The sequence below is a fragment of the Dermacentor andersoni genome, chromosome 1, assembly GCF_023375885.2.
Source record: "Dermacentor andersoni chromosome 1, qqDerAnde1_hic_scaffold, whole genome shotgun sequence".
Taxonomy (NCBI): Eukaryota; Metazoa; Arthropoda; class Arachnida; order Ixodida; family Ixodidae; genus Dermacentor; species Dermacentor andersoni.
In genome coordinates, this window is record NC_092814.1 from 208,397,890 (window position 1) to 208,414,561 (window position 16,672).

A 16,672-nucleotide genomic window follows, 5' to 3' on the forward strand; every position below is an offset into this window, starting at 1 on the left:
GTTCTTAGCAGTATGGGAAAGTGGTCACTTCCATAAGGATTGTTGATAACTTCCCATTCGAGTTCAGGCAGTATGCACGGGGAAACTAGGCTGAGGTCAATTGAAGAAAATGTTCTGTTTGCGAGAGAATATGTGGGTGCCTTCTTATTCAGCAGACACGCACCAGAAGAGAAAAGGAACTGTTCAACAAGACGACCTCGCGCATCTATACGAGAGTCGCCCCACAGGCAGTTGTGCACATTGAAATCCCCAAGGACAACGTAAGGTTCTGGCAATTCATCTATGAAGGACTGAAATTCATGTTTAGTTAATTTGTAATGTGGGGGTATGTAGAGCGAGCAGACAGTGGTAAGTTTGTTTAGGAGAACAGCACGAACCGCCACTGCTTCAAGGGGCGTTTGTAGCTGTAAACGTTGACACGCTATGCCTTTCTGAATAACAATGGCAACACCGCCCAATGATGCAAGAGCATCATCGGGCAAGAGCATCATCGCGATCTATCCGAAAAGTAACATACTGTCAAAGAAAGTTTGTATTTTGGTTTTAGGTGTGTTTCCTGTAAACACAGCACTTTCGGATTGTGTGTGTGGATGAGTTCTTGTACGTCATCAAGGTTTTTAAGAAGAGCTCTGACGTTCCATTGAATAATTTGTGTATCCATATTTAAAGTAAATTGGTACTGTGTTTACGGAAATGGAAGTGATGCCTTAGTTTACAGAGCTCTTTCGAGGCCCTGTAACCGGGGTTTTGCTCTTTCTCGAGCGTTCGAGGGAGTCTCGCCGCTCCTTAGGCGTTTGGTGCGCCTTGAGGACAGGTATATTGTCCATTGCCTCTAGTGAGGCTCTGTTTTCTATGCAGAAATAGCCCGCTTACTACAATGTCCCCATGCCGCATTATCGGTTATAACGATGAAGTCTGGCTGCTGGGTGTCAGTGCCGAAAGGTAATCGAATGCGAAATGCTTGAAAAGAAAAAAGAAAACGTTAAATGCGAGCCACTGCACGATCACCCGCCACCCCAACTACCGCCGTGCGCTTCTCCATGAGAGATGCACGCCAGCCTCGCGCGCATCTCTGCCGTTGCCTTTCCACCCCTCCAACATGAATGGACCCGCCCCAACTGCGCTGACAATGCTGCCGGCGCTGCTCCCGAATTTCTCATTGGGCCCTAATTCTGTGCAATTAGTTAACGGATTAAGTTATTCGTGCTTGCCTTTGTTCGTTGCGTCGAAGTTGTTCTTAACCACGTAATTTCTCAGCCTTGTTTGACCCGCCGCCGAAACAGAACATGGTTGATCCACCCACTGATCATCGACAATGCACGACGTTGCCGATGAAAAGAAAGCGCACTGCTATAGATTTGGAAACGAAGTGCTTCTAACTGATGAGGCGATCGTCGCGAACGTGCTTGCATCGGATAGCGACAGTGACGGCCACGACAGCAGTGCTGATGCATTAAGGCAGACTACCTCAACATTGTCCCCACGGGAGGTCCTGTAGATGATTTTGCCCCTCATGGGCGTTTCGTGAGGGACCCCCTACTTCACTACGTGGAGCATATGGATGCCTTGGAGAAAGATGTCAAGCAAGCTTGACGCTTTGACGCTGAGCAAGCTTGAAGCAAGGCTGATGGACATGCAGTTTTCTCGTGGATTTTTGGAGGGGAATACCTGTTCAATTAAGAATTTTGATTTTTTTTCAGAAAGAGTGTGTATTAGATGGCAATACATCTTGTATATCACGTAATTTTTGTTACACTTTTTTCTTAGTAGATACAAGTGTGTCTTTACAAACTTTGTTCAATTTTACCCCACAATCTTGATTCTGGCAAATTTATATCTTTTTTATGACATACCTCATTAATAAAACATTTATGCATGAAAAGGGCATTCATTCTGCTTTGTTTGTGTATTACATAAAATATTGAGTGGAGTACTTCCTACAGAAAAAAAAAAATCTGGCATAACCTATAAAAAACATATTTTTCCCATGGTAAGGAAAGAGATATCTTAAAAACTTCTGGAGAAATTTGTATCTAATGTACGCTGCTGCTAGTGTGTGGTGGGCAATACAATGCAGTTGTAGTAACAGTAGAGCAGCCATCTTGCAGTCAGATTTGAACCCAACTAATGACAATTGTTTTTCTAATAACTAGAGATTGCAGAGACATTTACATGTGAAGTTACATGACATGCTAGAAGTAGCTGGAATTACAAAAGTTACAAAAACCTCAATCGCATCTGGTTCTGCACCATAAATGGTTTTGTTAAGAGTTTTCTGAACTATAACATATTTGGTTTACCTGCACCACAGTGAAACCCGGGTATAGCAAACAATATTATTTTTTGCAATTTGTTTTATGTATCAAATATTGTGATATATCGAAACCCGCTTTTCAAGAATTTCAGTACCTAGTTCAAAATACAAGATATTGAAGTCAGGCAAAAATGCACCAACAAAAGTAATGCGGTGCCACTCACTACACATAATCTGCTCTGAAAGCAATTTATTGGCCAGAAATCCACACTTACTTGCAGTAGGCGATGATTTTAGTTTGCACCATACACCAAGCAACGTCAATTTGAACTGAATTTTCAGCGCGTAAAATAATGTCAAGCAACTATGGCCGCTTCCTTCGATATTGGCACAGTAGCAGTGCAGCACATCTGTTGTGAAGAGTGCTTTAGCAAAAGTTGGGCGACGACGATCATCTTCCAGCAGCACCGGCTCCTCATCCATTGTGCCACCAGAATCCACCACATCAACGACTTCCACATCCAGTGGGCTTGCCGTCACTGCAACCTCATCAAACGTGACAAAATCTTCGAACCAGGCTTCTTGTGGCACAGCATCAAGAACACGGGTAAGTTCCTCCCAAAGTTTCTCCCAACGACGCAGAGCACTAAACGACCACACATGAACGAAGTATGGAGGATAAAAAAGGAGAGTGGTTGTCATGGTGCGCAGCGAACGTCACATCACCCTCCTCCTCTTTTCTCCCAACACCTGTCTGGTTTCTCCATGACACGAAAGGCTTGGAGTTGCAAGCACGTAGCATGATCACATGGTGAGCAGTTGCCAAATACATAGGAGCACTGCCCTGCCGCAGGGCGAAGGTACCAAACGCTGCTCAGCTGCTTCCCCTTCTCTCTCTTCTGAAGCCCCCTCTCTCCTTGCGCGCTATCGGAAGCATTTTATTTTTATTTCTCAACCTCTGCCATGGCGACACAACTGTGGCGGCCCGGCTTCGCAGGTGCATGTGGTTACTCATCTATCGCATGCACTAAGTTCAATATATTCAATGTACAGTTCACTATGAAAAGTACATTTCACATGAATTTCACATTCAATATAAAGCATAACTTGCTCTACCCGGGTTTGTTATATACGAGTGACTATCTGCAAATTAGTTCTGCAGAAATTCACAAGGAAAAAGAAATCGAAGGGAAAAACTCAACCACCCAAAGGAATTGAAAGGGTTTCTTAGAAAGCTTTGCAGCTGGATCCTGGGATCAAATCCCAGGACTGATACACCTTTCCAAAGCAGTTGCACTATATTATTAGCTCAGATAGTACAGCAACTCCGCCAGACAAAGCTGGTTCTGGGTTCGATACCCCAGCTAGGACAAATTTTTCAGTTGCAAAGCTTTCTTTTTGAGGGTAACCTGTAGGGATTTCCTAAGAGCTTTACGGTACTTTTTTATGTTTCTCATACAACTGCAAATTCATATGGCAATCTCCAGGCCATCTCGGACATGATTGTTGATATCCAGCAACTTCAAGTTGTTTCAACACTATGATAATGCACTGATAAAAACTCGATAAGAGCAAATCAAATGCATGGGATGACAAAAATAAATCAACAAGAAAACAATGAATTTGAGGCAACTAACTTTTGTTGTCCACATTGAACCCTGAATGTTCTCAAGTAGCGTGGCCAATGATGATCAGGTACACCAAGCTTCAGTGCAAAGCTGAGAGCATTCTCATAGTCCTTCACCCACATCAGTTCATTCAAGAGATCCTGCTGCAATGTGGGGTTACTACCAACAGCCTCCTGCAGCAAAGAAATGGAAAAATTTTTCTGCCATTTCATTTTCAAATGTAAAAGCAACAATAGCCTGCATCCTCATACAATTAAAGGGGCCCTGCAACGGTTACTGAACATGGTAAAACAACCGTACTTGCTGCTAAAGATTGACTAACAAAAATGCTCTGAAACCAACCAAGAGTGCAAAACAGCAAGAATAGTTTTCCAAGCCAATTTTATACAGGTGAGAGCATGGCAAACTTGAACACGTAACACTAGGGACAAATTATTACCTTTTTGAAAATTTTTATAATAATATTTGCACATATTTAGGCCTACTGCAGTCTCATTGTCTACATTGCTGACAAAAAAAAATAATTGCAATAGGATAAGAGATACAATCACTTCAAAACTGTAACACCATCAGAAAAGCCGTGAAACATTTCACATTATCATGGTGATCAAGGCAAAGGTTAAATAAGTAACAGATGACCCAGGGGCCCAACAAGCGAATACAGCTGCTCTGCACCAACCTGAAGCAAAATAACATAAAAATATATTTGGGCCAATTCGAGTCCTGTTAATTCAATCCCAACCAAAGGTCCCGGCCGGCAGCCATGTATTTATATGGGCCCAAACTACTGTTACTTTGATCCTAGAATTGGCCTTCACCAGATAAATTGAACTTGATCAGTCAGCACATACCCACCTGGCCCCTGTCGCAACCCCCTTTAGTGTCTCGGCAGAGATAAGGGGACAGTGAATCATCTCCCATAAGAAATGTATTTTAACATGATAGTGTTAAGGGCCCAGTGTCGCAGAAAATTCCTGTATATATTTAGGTATTGGGGGCGAGCTCCACCACTGGAAAAACTGATGCCACCATCAGCGTGACGTGGCATGAGGGATCACGTGGACACAGCGGCCGCGTCGGCTGCTTCGGAAGCGCCGAAGCGAGCTGAAAACTAAAGTTTGAAGTCCCACCTTCACTGCGGTTCTGATTAACCCTTTGAGGGTCGATTTTTTTCGCCATATGCGACTTCCCAGGGTCGATTTTTTTATTGCAGATTCCGATTTTTCTTAGGGACTTATTTCGAAAAAAAATTACCGTAATTTTTCTAGGGTGACCGTAAAGTGAGAAAAAAATATTTTGCGTTGGAAATAAACTTATCAGAATTAAAAATTTTATGCATTTTTATGCACATAGTTGAAGGCTTTGAAAATCTGCACACAAGAATATTTCGCAAGCCTCAAATGTTTGTGCTCTTATACTAATATGTACGTCCATAGCGTAATCGAACTGCGTAGGTGCACACACTCAAGAAAACTGTTTGGTTGTGTGCCCATCAAAAAAAGCTACGCGTGTGACAAACTTCCGGTTATCTTCATCTTATCGCCAACCAGTGAGGGCAATTAGTTTTCGCGAGTCTTAAAAAAAAGAAAAGAAACTGAAACGGATGCACGGCAGCATCCTTCCTATGCGCACCCCTGTGAGCACTAAACGAGCGAGAAACAAGCGGTCGCCCTTTGAGCGATCAGGAATGAGACAGCCATCAGTTTCGCAAGCACAAAAAGCCAAAACCGCCCGCGAAACAAAATCCAAACGGCCGCCCGCCCGCGCGCATGCCAATGCGCGAGCGGTAGTACATAGACGCGCGGGAGCAAACTAGCGCTAAAACAAACCATGCAACCAAAACCGAAAGAGGGGGCGCGTGAAAAAAATTCCCTGTATCTCCACATAGTGGCAACACATGATAGAAAAGAAGAAGTTAGGAAATTGGCACGCTTTTTAAACGTGCAGACGGCGCCGTAAATATACGTCATCGACCATTTTCAGACTTGTTAGCGGCGCCGTATATTTAGGTCACTGACCGTCAAAGGGTTAAGTGGTGAGGATTGCCCGCCTTGGGCGTCTGCTTGACAACATTTGAAATCACTAGAATAGGTAGTGGCTGCCTTTGGAGGCGTGCAGCATCGTAGGCTACTGCTCAGTGCCGCAGTGCCGGACGTACACAGCGGAGTCCGGTGTAAGCCTTATTCACACGTAGCCGCAGGACAAGAAGCTGCACGAAGCTTGGCTCGTGAAACTTAGAACCGGCAAACAGCCATCGGCTACAACTCGGGTATGCAGCAAGCACAGACGCGAGGAATATTTCTGCTACAGCTACGGGAATGCTATGTTCGGTGAGTAGCACGTTCAGTGAGTAGCAGACGTTCGCCCGCACTCCCTGCCAGGCTAATGTCACGAGGGTTTGGTCTATGAACTTATTGATACTAGACACTGGCAAGTTCACTGGAAGGAAAGGGAGTGATAAGAAGCACATTAAATAAAGGCATGGCATAAGGTCATGTTTGCGTTATGAATTAATGCACTGGATTACGAAAAAGAAGCAGCGCGAAATCGCCCGCTGACTGCATACAGTGCCGACTCAACTTTAGAAATAATATTGAAACACCCAAGAATTTAGAAGAAAGAATACTGAATCGTCGCGATGACACACCCCAGTCGCCGTAGGCATTGAAGTCCCTCGTTAAAACGAAATTGTCTTTGAACAGCTCTGATAACGTCCACGAAACAATGGTTGCTTGTGAACTGTCAAATGCTCATATGCTGCGGCCTAAAGCTCGCAGCACGGTGCGAAAATGCTCTCAGTGAAAGCGAAACATTGTGCGTGGACATGCATGCAGACATGCAGTCAGTCGCTGCGAACCCGTGCAATTGCTGCATGCATCGAGGCTTCGTTCTGTTATGCGCCATTTGGTTATACAGACCGCCCACTATAAGAACATATTTCAAATAATTTGCGCTCGGCGATTGCCGCCCTTTCACTCAAGAAGCCCGTTTGGGAGACTTCATCGCAGTGACTGCGCGCAGTGGCTTTCACTGTACGTATTCGGTAAAGAAATAGCGTCTGTAAACGATTCTGTGCTTTCAGTCTGCCCAAGATTATTATTTCGACAGTAATAAAGTTCCCTCATTTTGATAGTACTTACAGAAATGTACAGGAGGGCAATCGCGTGGTGTTTTTATTAAGTGCCGTAAGCCAAACCTATGAGGAGCGCGCCGCGTGATCCCTCGTACTGCGCAAGGGAGGCGCTTCCGACAGATGGCGACTCTAAGTCCACACCCCCAATATGTATATGCGATGCCTTGCTCTCCACCACACCACGCTGCACCTCCACCACAATGTTACGCAAAGGACGAGTCAGTAAGACGAGCAACTATTTACAGGTTATATTTACAACAGCGGTTACAGCGCGAGCCTTGTTCGTTCTTCCTCTTTTCTCAAGTGATGGCGCCCACGCGCCTCGTTCAAACAATCAAATATCACACGTGCGTAGCAATATGACATGCGGTATATGTGGGATATATTGCCACATCATTCTATCACTAAAGTTGCTCATACCCTGTCTTGCATTCTCGACAGTTATTCCTCGGAATAGCGAGAATGACAGCCCATGCCTCTCATGTTAAATCTTCTCACACTGAAATGTTAGAAGTGTGAAACAATAACTGAATCCTGAAAATGATGTAATTATTTTGGTGCGGCTGTGCACACCCTCCGTTATCGGCCCATGCAAGAGACCACGTTTCTGCAAGGAATCTCGCACTCGTGCATATAGCGTTCGCTGGCAGCGTTTCCCGGCAAACATTGCGTTTACATAAGCTGCAGTTGCCAGGAAGCGGGAAAAGCAGTCTGGGATCTCCGAATGCTAACGCATTCCACTCGAAGCTTAAACGTCCTCCAACTTTTTTTTCTTTTTCTACCTCAGTTCTTCCTTAGTGTACAAAAACCAAATTGCGTTGGCATATTTGTGAGACCAAACTAATGTTTCCGAACAGTCCAGTGAGGAGGACATTCGAATTGGGTTAGAACTTTTTAGGAAAAGAGAAATGGGACAGAGAGAGAGAGAAGAAGAGGACAGACAGCTAAAGAAAAGAGCAGGATAGAGAGGAACGAGAGAAAGATCACAAGTTATGAAAAACCGTAACTTGACCTCGAAAGTAAACGTTTGAAGTCGTGTCGAGCGAGTGAAGGGCTCTGGAACAATCAAGTGAGACAGAATCATACTGCATGGACTGACTGTTAAAGCCATTTGAAGTCTAGAAAGATATAGGGTTGTTCCTAGGAAATTTTTAAAGGACCTGTGAGAAGATGAACTTCGCTCCGAGTAAATGGCCACAGCGGTTGCTCCTGAAGTAGTCGTCAGACTCAGTGCGCAAGATGCATAGATAATGCGAAGCTTAAGGCTAGTCCTTTGATGAAGTGCCGCCTTACAGCCGAAGCTTTTTGACAAAGGTTTCGATGCACAGGAAAGAAGGATAGCGAGGGATATCCCAAATTTGCATATGGCTTAAAGGCAAACCTTGTCAAGTGGATGAAAAGCGCGGAAGCATACAAGAGCATAGACATGATTATTAAATGCATGTGTCTAGAGCAGTTTTACAAAAGCATCCTACAATCTGAAGCTGTGGGTGCAAGACAGAGGAAACGTAAACACTCTGGAAAGGGCGGCCGAATTAGCCGAAGAGTATGCAACGCGTAGAAAGCCGAATATCAAGGACGGAAATTGTGAGTCGAAATGAACTATGGAAATAATTTCCATTCAAAAAGGGATCGCAGACGAAACGACCAGAGCATGTAGAAGCAGAAAGAAAGGACGTCAGAAAAGAGCAAAGAGAAGTCAAATAGCGAAACCCTCTAAAAAGAACAGAAAAGGGAATTCGAATCCTTTAGACCAATCCACAGCTTTAAGTGCCACAAACTGACATATTGCTGCAAACTACGGGAAGCCTAGTGTAGTGTTTTCATACATGGAGGAGACATACGAGAACACAGAACTTTTACACCCATATCTTCATGACCTGCATATTAATGGAAAACCATGCCGGGTGCTACAAGACAGTGCCACCACCACGGACTTTGTCCATCCGTCTTATGTGACGGTAGATGACTTCACCGGAGAAGTAGCGTGGATTAAACAGGTTGTTTGATACACGCTGAACAAACAGCGCGCGTATGCCGATGGCAAAAGTCAAGATCAGTGGGCCTTTCATGGAGCTTGTGACCAAGGCTGCAGTTTCCAAATTCTTGTCGCTGCAGTACCCGTACATTTTTTCCGAATCGGTCAGGTCAGTTACTGCATGAGAAGGGGCTGAAACTTGGAGAGGGCATGTACAGGTGTTGATGTGATCCCAAGCTCATCAAATCGCGTTGCTTTCATCTGAAAATGCAAAAGCCACTCCAGCACAAGTAACAAAAGAGGTAGCTTCGGCAAGAGAAACCGAGCTAGGCTCGAGGTATGAAAAAGCAATTGAAGAAATCCTGCCAGCTGACCAGCTCAACAAGAGCGTATCACAAGGCACGTGTCAAAGTTCCCACCTGCAGGGAGAGCCAGCTGATGCACTCGCAAGCGAGACAGGATCGTTACTATCACAGGCCTCCAAAAACTTTGATTGGCTCTTGCGTGTGAAAGAGTCACTGGCTGCCGAGCAAAAGAATTACATCAGCCTAGCTAAATTACATGTAACAGCTAAAGAAGGCATTGCTAGGCACAACGTGACGATGCATGAGAAAGGAGGCTCGTTATATCGGCACTACAGAAACCGGAAGAGCAGAATTCTGGATCAGTTATTCTGGATCAATAAAATTTCACTTGAGTAAGCACCTCATCCTGTCCACTCTCTTCATTTTCGTCTTTGTGCGCTTTTAGTTTCAAGATGCCGGATCAGCTAGTCGTACTTACTAAGTACAGGCAAGACCTTTTGGGTCTCTGTCATGGAAATGGGTGGTCTGGCCACCTAGGCATAAACACGTAGAAAGAAAGATTGCTTATGGAATACTACTGGCCTGGCTGTTTCATAGAAGTGTTTCAAAGAATTTTTGATATCATGCGACGCCTGCCAGCGCTCGGGTAAACCAGGAGAAACATGGAAAGCTCCTCTAAAGGTAGTGCCCTTAATATCAGCCTTCCAGACAACTTGTGATAGACACGATAGGGCCTCTACCAAAGATAGTCAGGTTACAGGTACCCGTTTATGATGCTGCGTTCAGCCACAAAGAACTCAGCTCCAACTAAGTAGTAGACACGCTTTTGACAGCATCCCAAGTGACGAGCCCCCCTCTACACCGCACGACATCCTCGAACAACAAAGAGAGGAGCAAAGGCAACATGGACAACCGCATCAAAATTTAAACAGTCAACAGACAAAGAGTTGGCGCTGATTTCACATGCACACGTACCCAAACCTACATACCCTTAGTTGTATTCACCACACACGATACACTGACGAATGCCCATGGTGTGGTGACACCTGTTGTGCCATACTACATGCACCACATGGCTACCACAAGGTGGCGGGCGCTCCCACTTCTCCGCAACGAATCAATAATTCGACACGGGAGGCAACTTCAAGAAGCGCCCAGCCATTTCAGCGATGAATCAAGAATTCGATGCGGGCGACGTCATCACCCTGCCCCGCCTGGTTCCTGCCGACGAGGGGTCACCGAAGGGATTTAAAGGAGAACCAGCCCATTGCGAGAAGAGAGTCGCTTCGAGCCGCCCAGTCGGTCTGATGCGCTCTTACTGCTACCTGTACGCTATCATCCACTATCTGTAAATATTGTATAAAGTTGTATAAATATTGTATAAGTATAAGTCTCAACACACCCCAACGTTACCACACATCACATGGATGCGCCCAAATGGACCGACAAATAATTTTAACAGGCAGTGGGAGGCACAGCTTACGGACGAGGATCAGAATAGCCACCTGGCTCTCCTAGACCAAGCCCAGCAAGCCGCTCACGCCAGTGGGGCCCTGGACTAGGGGGCCCAAGCACAGGACCTCAAATTTTGTTTTATTCTATAAAGTTTCTCTTTCTCCACATCCGTCAATCGAAGCATTTTGAAACACTGTCAATAACAAAGTATTAAGTGGCGTCTGCCACGGGGTCTATGAGTGAGCCCAGTGAATGTGCGCTGTTGCGCATCTTTGTGGAAGCAAACCACCATTCCTTACAAGGCGCGGCAGGCACAGAGTCCGGCACAGAGGAGGAGTCAGTGCAGCAAATGCAATGCGCCGTTGATGTTGTCGAACTAGCCAAGCCACCGCTTGCGTACACCGCTACATTCAAATGGCACCCTCGGCACAATCAATGTTTGCAGCCATAGTGTGTGGCAGTCGGGAAAGCCCATCGCGCCACCGCTATCTTCGAGGGTGTTGCAAGAAAGCTCGCTGCCTGTCAACAGAGCACATGTGGTCTGGGGTGGCGGAGTTCGTTATATCCATTTTACGTCCAACCCCACTGGAAATAAAATTTAAATGCATGCAATTTTCCAGGAAATATAGAAAGTGTTCGATATATCAAGGTGGGACTGTACATAGTTCCGTCTATCACCCTGAGTCAAATAGTGTAGAGGGATGTCATTCAGTTTAAGTGAGTTTTGCAGGCCTTCTGTTACGAGCACAAGGAAGACCAGGAGAATTGTCTTCCGGCTACTTTGTTTGCTTTGCAAACGGTTCCTCATGAGGCTAGAAGGTTCTCGCCAGCAGAATTAGGGTATGGGAGGACACTCCGTTCCCCATTGAGAATTGAGAGAGATGTGGGAGGAAAGAGGAGAGTCAAACAGCGGTAGAGTACGTGCTAAATCTGCCAGAACAGCTCAGTACAACACAAGAACTAGTCGAAAAGAACATGGGCATGGCCCAAAAGAACGCCAAGCTCTATTATGACAGGAATGAGAGGCGTCGAATATTGAACACTGGGGACCAGGTAATGATCCTCAGACCTTCAAGAAAGAAAAAGCTTGAAGTTCACTGGGACGGACCTGTTAAAGTGTTGCACAAACTTTCAGATACTAAATACGCTCTGAAAGTGCTTGGTCGCAGGAAGAAGGCGAGAATACCACTGCAATTTGATGAAGCCGTACGTGGAGCGGAGCAGAGTCGTTAAAGAGCGCCTGAAACGGTTTGGACAAAGTTTATAGACGATTAGGGTACAGCTAAACTTAAGCATTCAAACCACAATTTGTGTGAAGTGTCTCATACTAAGAGAGCTACGGATGATTACAAGTTACCCTCCTCCATAGCCATGCATTTTCTCCTCAACTCGTTCGCCGAGTGATCGGGGCTAAGCTCCGCCTTCACTGGCTCTACGTCATGATGGCACGTCGTGTTGTCGACTTCTGTTACTCTAAGAAGCGAGCGTGCAAAGCCTCTCCAACCCCTCCACCAGCTGCTTGGCAGTCGACCCCAAGCGAGAGCTATCGAAGCAGCGTGCGTTGTGACCATTCTGTCGCAGCGCTGAACATGTCTGGCATTCCAGTAACCACAGGCAAGCTGGGCGTTTCGACGGATGGGTGGAGGCATCAAGCTGATGAAGGAACTATAGCGTAGACGTACGTGAGCGGCCTGATCGGTCTGCAAGGTCCAGCCACCTGTTGGCACAGAGCTTAACCAGAAAAGAAAGAGCTAATATTGCTCTGACCAAGTGTAAAACATTTTGAACGTTCACAAAAACAATGTTTAACGATTACACTCCTTCGAAAAATGTACACCAGCAGCAAAGAAGAATACACTTCATTACTGTTACTGTATTTGGTTGAGCTCTGTGCCACCAGGTGGCTGCACCGTGCACACCGTTCACGTTTGCGCTTCTGCTCATCCTTTGAAACGGCACAGTTAAACGGGCAGACCCTGTCCCTTTGCGCTTGTGCTTACCTGAATACCAGACTCGCGAAACGCTATTGTGGTAGTAATCCTCCGGTGTAAAGTGAACCACAAATGCGCGAATCCTGGCGCTGATCGGATAGCGACAGTTCGATGCACTGCAGTCACTCCGCTCGTCTGCTGCCTTGCGGAGGGACACGATGTCACAGCTTGACATATTGGCAGTCGCTGCTACGTTTGCAGCCCACAACGCAACGAATGTGAATGATGGTGCTTGCAAAACGACTGACCGACACTGACTGCGAAGCTCTTGTCAAAACGGAGCACGTTGTAGCACAAGCAGACAACGCTTGCTGTGTGCTAGAAGTGCTCAAGTGTAGTGAGAAATTGTTTTTGTGCATTCTCTTTCTGTTACTTTCTTTTTATAGAAACAAATTAACTAACATTCCAATTATTACAACATTTGTTCCCCATAAAGTTGGAAAATTTATCGATGACGCGCCCTGGGCAGCCAATCGGATAGCTCGCCCTACTGGCGTCATTAGGGCAAATTACGTCAAATGGTTAGGGGCTGCTTAAAATTCAGTCGAGCGATGTACATTTTTAAAACCTTAACAAATTAAACGCTCCATGCGGAACTTAGATGCATCAAAATTAATGATCAAAAGGACCTACTTTAACAACTCAGTATGTTTGTACAAAATCGTCAAAATCATTTTAGGGTCCCTTTAAATTTACCATCTAAGAGCCGGATGACATTAATACTGAGTTTAATGAGTGTAAGGCGACCTCAGACTGCAATCAGCCTGGAAGAAATTGTAGAACCCTCGATAAGCACAAACGCTCGTAAACCTTCGCAGCTGGATGAGCTAAAAAGGCTGCTAGGGGAACATCTCGATAGATTCACCAATCAGCCAGGTAGAAGTGAACGAATGAAATAGAGCCGAAATCAACCAAACAAGTAAGATCAAAGCCTTACAGGGTGTCTCTGCAAGAGAGAAATTATGGAGGCAGAGATACAGTGCATGCTACAGTTGGCAGTTATTGAGCCCATTGAGAGTAACTACACGTCACCGCTAATACTTGTGGAAACCCCTAATAAGGACAGTCGTCCGTGTGTTGACTACAGCAAGTTAAATTCCATCACCAGCATGTACATGATACCCAACATTGAGGAAAGACTCATAATAGTTGCACTGTTAAGCATGTTTTGACTCGATCTCGTGCAGGGATACTGGCAAGTTCCCATTTCAGTTAGTGCCAGCCAGCTATGCCACATTACCTCACCTGTAGGCACTTTTTGCCCTCTCATTCTTAGCTTCGGGCTAAAGAATGCGCAGTCTAGCTTTTCTAAGTTGATGGATACTGTCATAAAAGCCTTGCAGGAGTTTGCATTTTCATATCTTGATGTAGCAATTTTTTCTGACAGCTGGAAACTGCATGTATCACACCTCAAGTAGGTGTTCTCGTGGTTGAGGGAAGAAGGATTAATGATGAAGGCAAAAAAATGTAAGTTTGGCTGCTCGCAGGTTGCTTATCTGGGCCATGTTTTTGGCCAGGGTGCGGGATGGCCGGCCAAGCTGAAGACAGCTACATTTGGAGATTTTTCACAGCCACGCATGAAAACACATTTGTTTGTTTTTGTACTATCAATGGTACATTCCAAATTATTTGCAAATAGCAAGTCCTTCAACGGACGCACTCCGAAAGGGAGCACCGAGTAACGTGCAGTGGGATAAGAAGAAAGAGAACGCTTTCCAAGGTTTGAAAACATTCATTTCTTGTCCTGTGCTTCGTGCGCCAGACTATACAAATGAATTCATAGTTCAGTTTGACGCAAGCGACAGGGGAATGGGTGTGGTACTTGGTCATGTCAGCTATGATAATGAGGAACGTCCTATTCTTTATGCCAGCCGTAAACTAGATGCAAGAGAAGAAGCCTATAGCGCTTCAGAGAAGGAATGTGCCTGTTCGGTTTGGGCAGCCCAGAATTTGTTGTGTTACTCATACGGAGCGAGATTCATCTTTGAGACCAACCACTGCCCTCTGACATGGCTTAATCAAATGTAAAAAAAAAAATGGCCACAGGTCCTTTGATGACTTTGGACGCTCTGACTGGACTGAGGGGGGTGGCAGTTTCCCCCAGCCTAGGGATCTAGAGAGGACAGAGGGGGTATAAGTAAACTTTTTCGGCTCCTCAGTGTGCTTCACTTTAGTCATGCTAGACTGATGAGGCGCAACATTCTCTGCTCTTCATGTAGATATTGTAAATAAACCCAATACTCCTCGTTCTGGAGGAGAACACGTTCCTCCCTTCAACAACGTCCTTAGCGTGGATGAGTCGGACAACCGCACGGGCCAGCCTACCCATTTTGACATGTCCGACCCCAACTCTTACAGCGGGCAAGCCCATTCACCAAGTGATCGAAGGCTGCGTGAAAATTCTCAGCGTGCCGATAGCAGCAGACAGTCAGCCACACATATGGATCCAACAGTTACATCCAATTTGGTGCCGGATCCTTCATTTGATACGGTGAATATCGTGGCACTTCGGAGGCGCTGGAACAAAGACGGCCCGGCCCGCCAGCTTGTCCTGGTTATGCCGATGTCCCATGCCACATACAGAGCACTTGCGTAGATTGACGAAACAACACGTCCAGGAGCTGGAGGTGCTGTACAACAAAGCACTCTGCGTTGTCACCAGGTGCTGCGGCAGGCATGGGTGGACGACTTGCAACGCTATGTGCAATTGCCACTACTTGAACACACTATCGAACATAGGCGCAATGTAGACCAGCTCAGACGCAATTCCACTCACCAGGGCTGCACTCTCCTCATGCTCTTGGCGAAACCCCAGACAGTTGAAGCCTGCACCACTGATGCCACCATGGGAGACACATATGCAACTGGCTGACTCACGACCTTTGCCAGGGCACATGGACCTGTGCCACCACCCAGAGTGCAGAAAGTGCTATGCAAAAGGCACATGGAGAGCCTAGGCAGCTCCTGTTCCACTCCCTATTACGTGGACGCCACCTTCCACATGACGCCCGATGGTACGTGAGCTGCAATTGGAATGCACTGCCTTGACGCTGGAACCGTGCGTGCCCAAGAGTTCGTATTTGGTAATCAAGAACCGCAAGACGTACTCACGGTCAAACTGCTGGCTGTCTGTAATTCACTGCGCGACACCCTTAAACACCTTCGGCAACTTCACAAACTACAATATATACCGGCAGTCAGGAGGCGGGGGGCGTATTATGAGCCCCCCAAAACTGACCACATCGCAAGGAAGATAGCAGAGGCAAGTGCAGGAGGCTGCGCACGGTGCTCCCAGTCAAAACAGGGGTATGGTGGGTTCCGAGCTACTGCGGAGTACCAAGAAACAAAGCGGCTCACACCACTGCAAGCGCAATTGAATCTTAAACCGCCGCAGTGACGTAGCAACTTTTACGCCCCTGCAAAATGATGTAAATGAAGATACATCCTTCCTAGAACAACAGAGGCGACGACAGCTCTGTCAATGCCCAAAACATGCACCAAAGGAAGATCCACTGCCTGTCGGCTTGTCACACATATGTCAAGCACTCGTGCACAAGGCCCACACCGGTACTGCACCGACGCCGGATGAACTTGCACACTGGCGTGCACACAAGGAAAGATGCCTTCCGGGCAACGCTGTGGAAGAGCTACCACCTATACAAACAAGCTGCCTAGCGCGTAATACGGCAGCTGTGCCAACGATCAAGCACTTGCTGTGGGAGTACCCAAAGTATGCAGCCCTCCGACGAAAGCATCGGGGGCAAGTGGCCAGCTTCGAAGAGTGGTCCCATCCCTCAGCAGAGGCCAACAGTGTCCTGCGAGCGCTGTTCACCTTTGCTGCGGAATCCGGAATTCTACGTATAGTCTAACCATGCGGGGAAGCATTCCTCTGTGGCTGGCCCTCTCCTCCTCTCCCGATTCCCCAACT

General features: G+C 46.3%; 1 protein-coding gene across 3 annotated transcripts in view; it reads right to left on the reverse strand.

The window, feature by feature from the left end:
- The window catches only part of Nbr (exonuclease mut-7 homolog), a 157,270-nt gene that overhangs the window by 124,124 nt on the left and 16,474 nt on the right, over positions 1 to 16,672 (reverse strand). For all 3 annotated transcript variants that reach the window (XM_050194579.3, XM_050194580.3, XM_050194581.3), the window contains exon 9: positions 3,892 to 4,055. In XM_050194579.3, the coding sequence (XP_050050536.1) occupies positions 3,892 to 4,055 (164 nt within the window). The remainder of the gene's footprint in view (positions 1 to 3,891; positions 4,056 to 16,672) is intronic.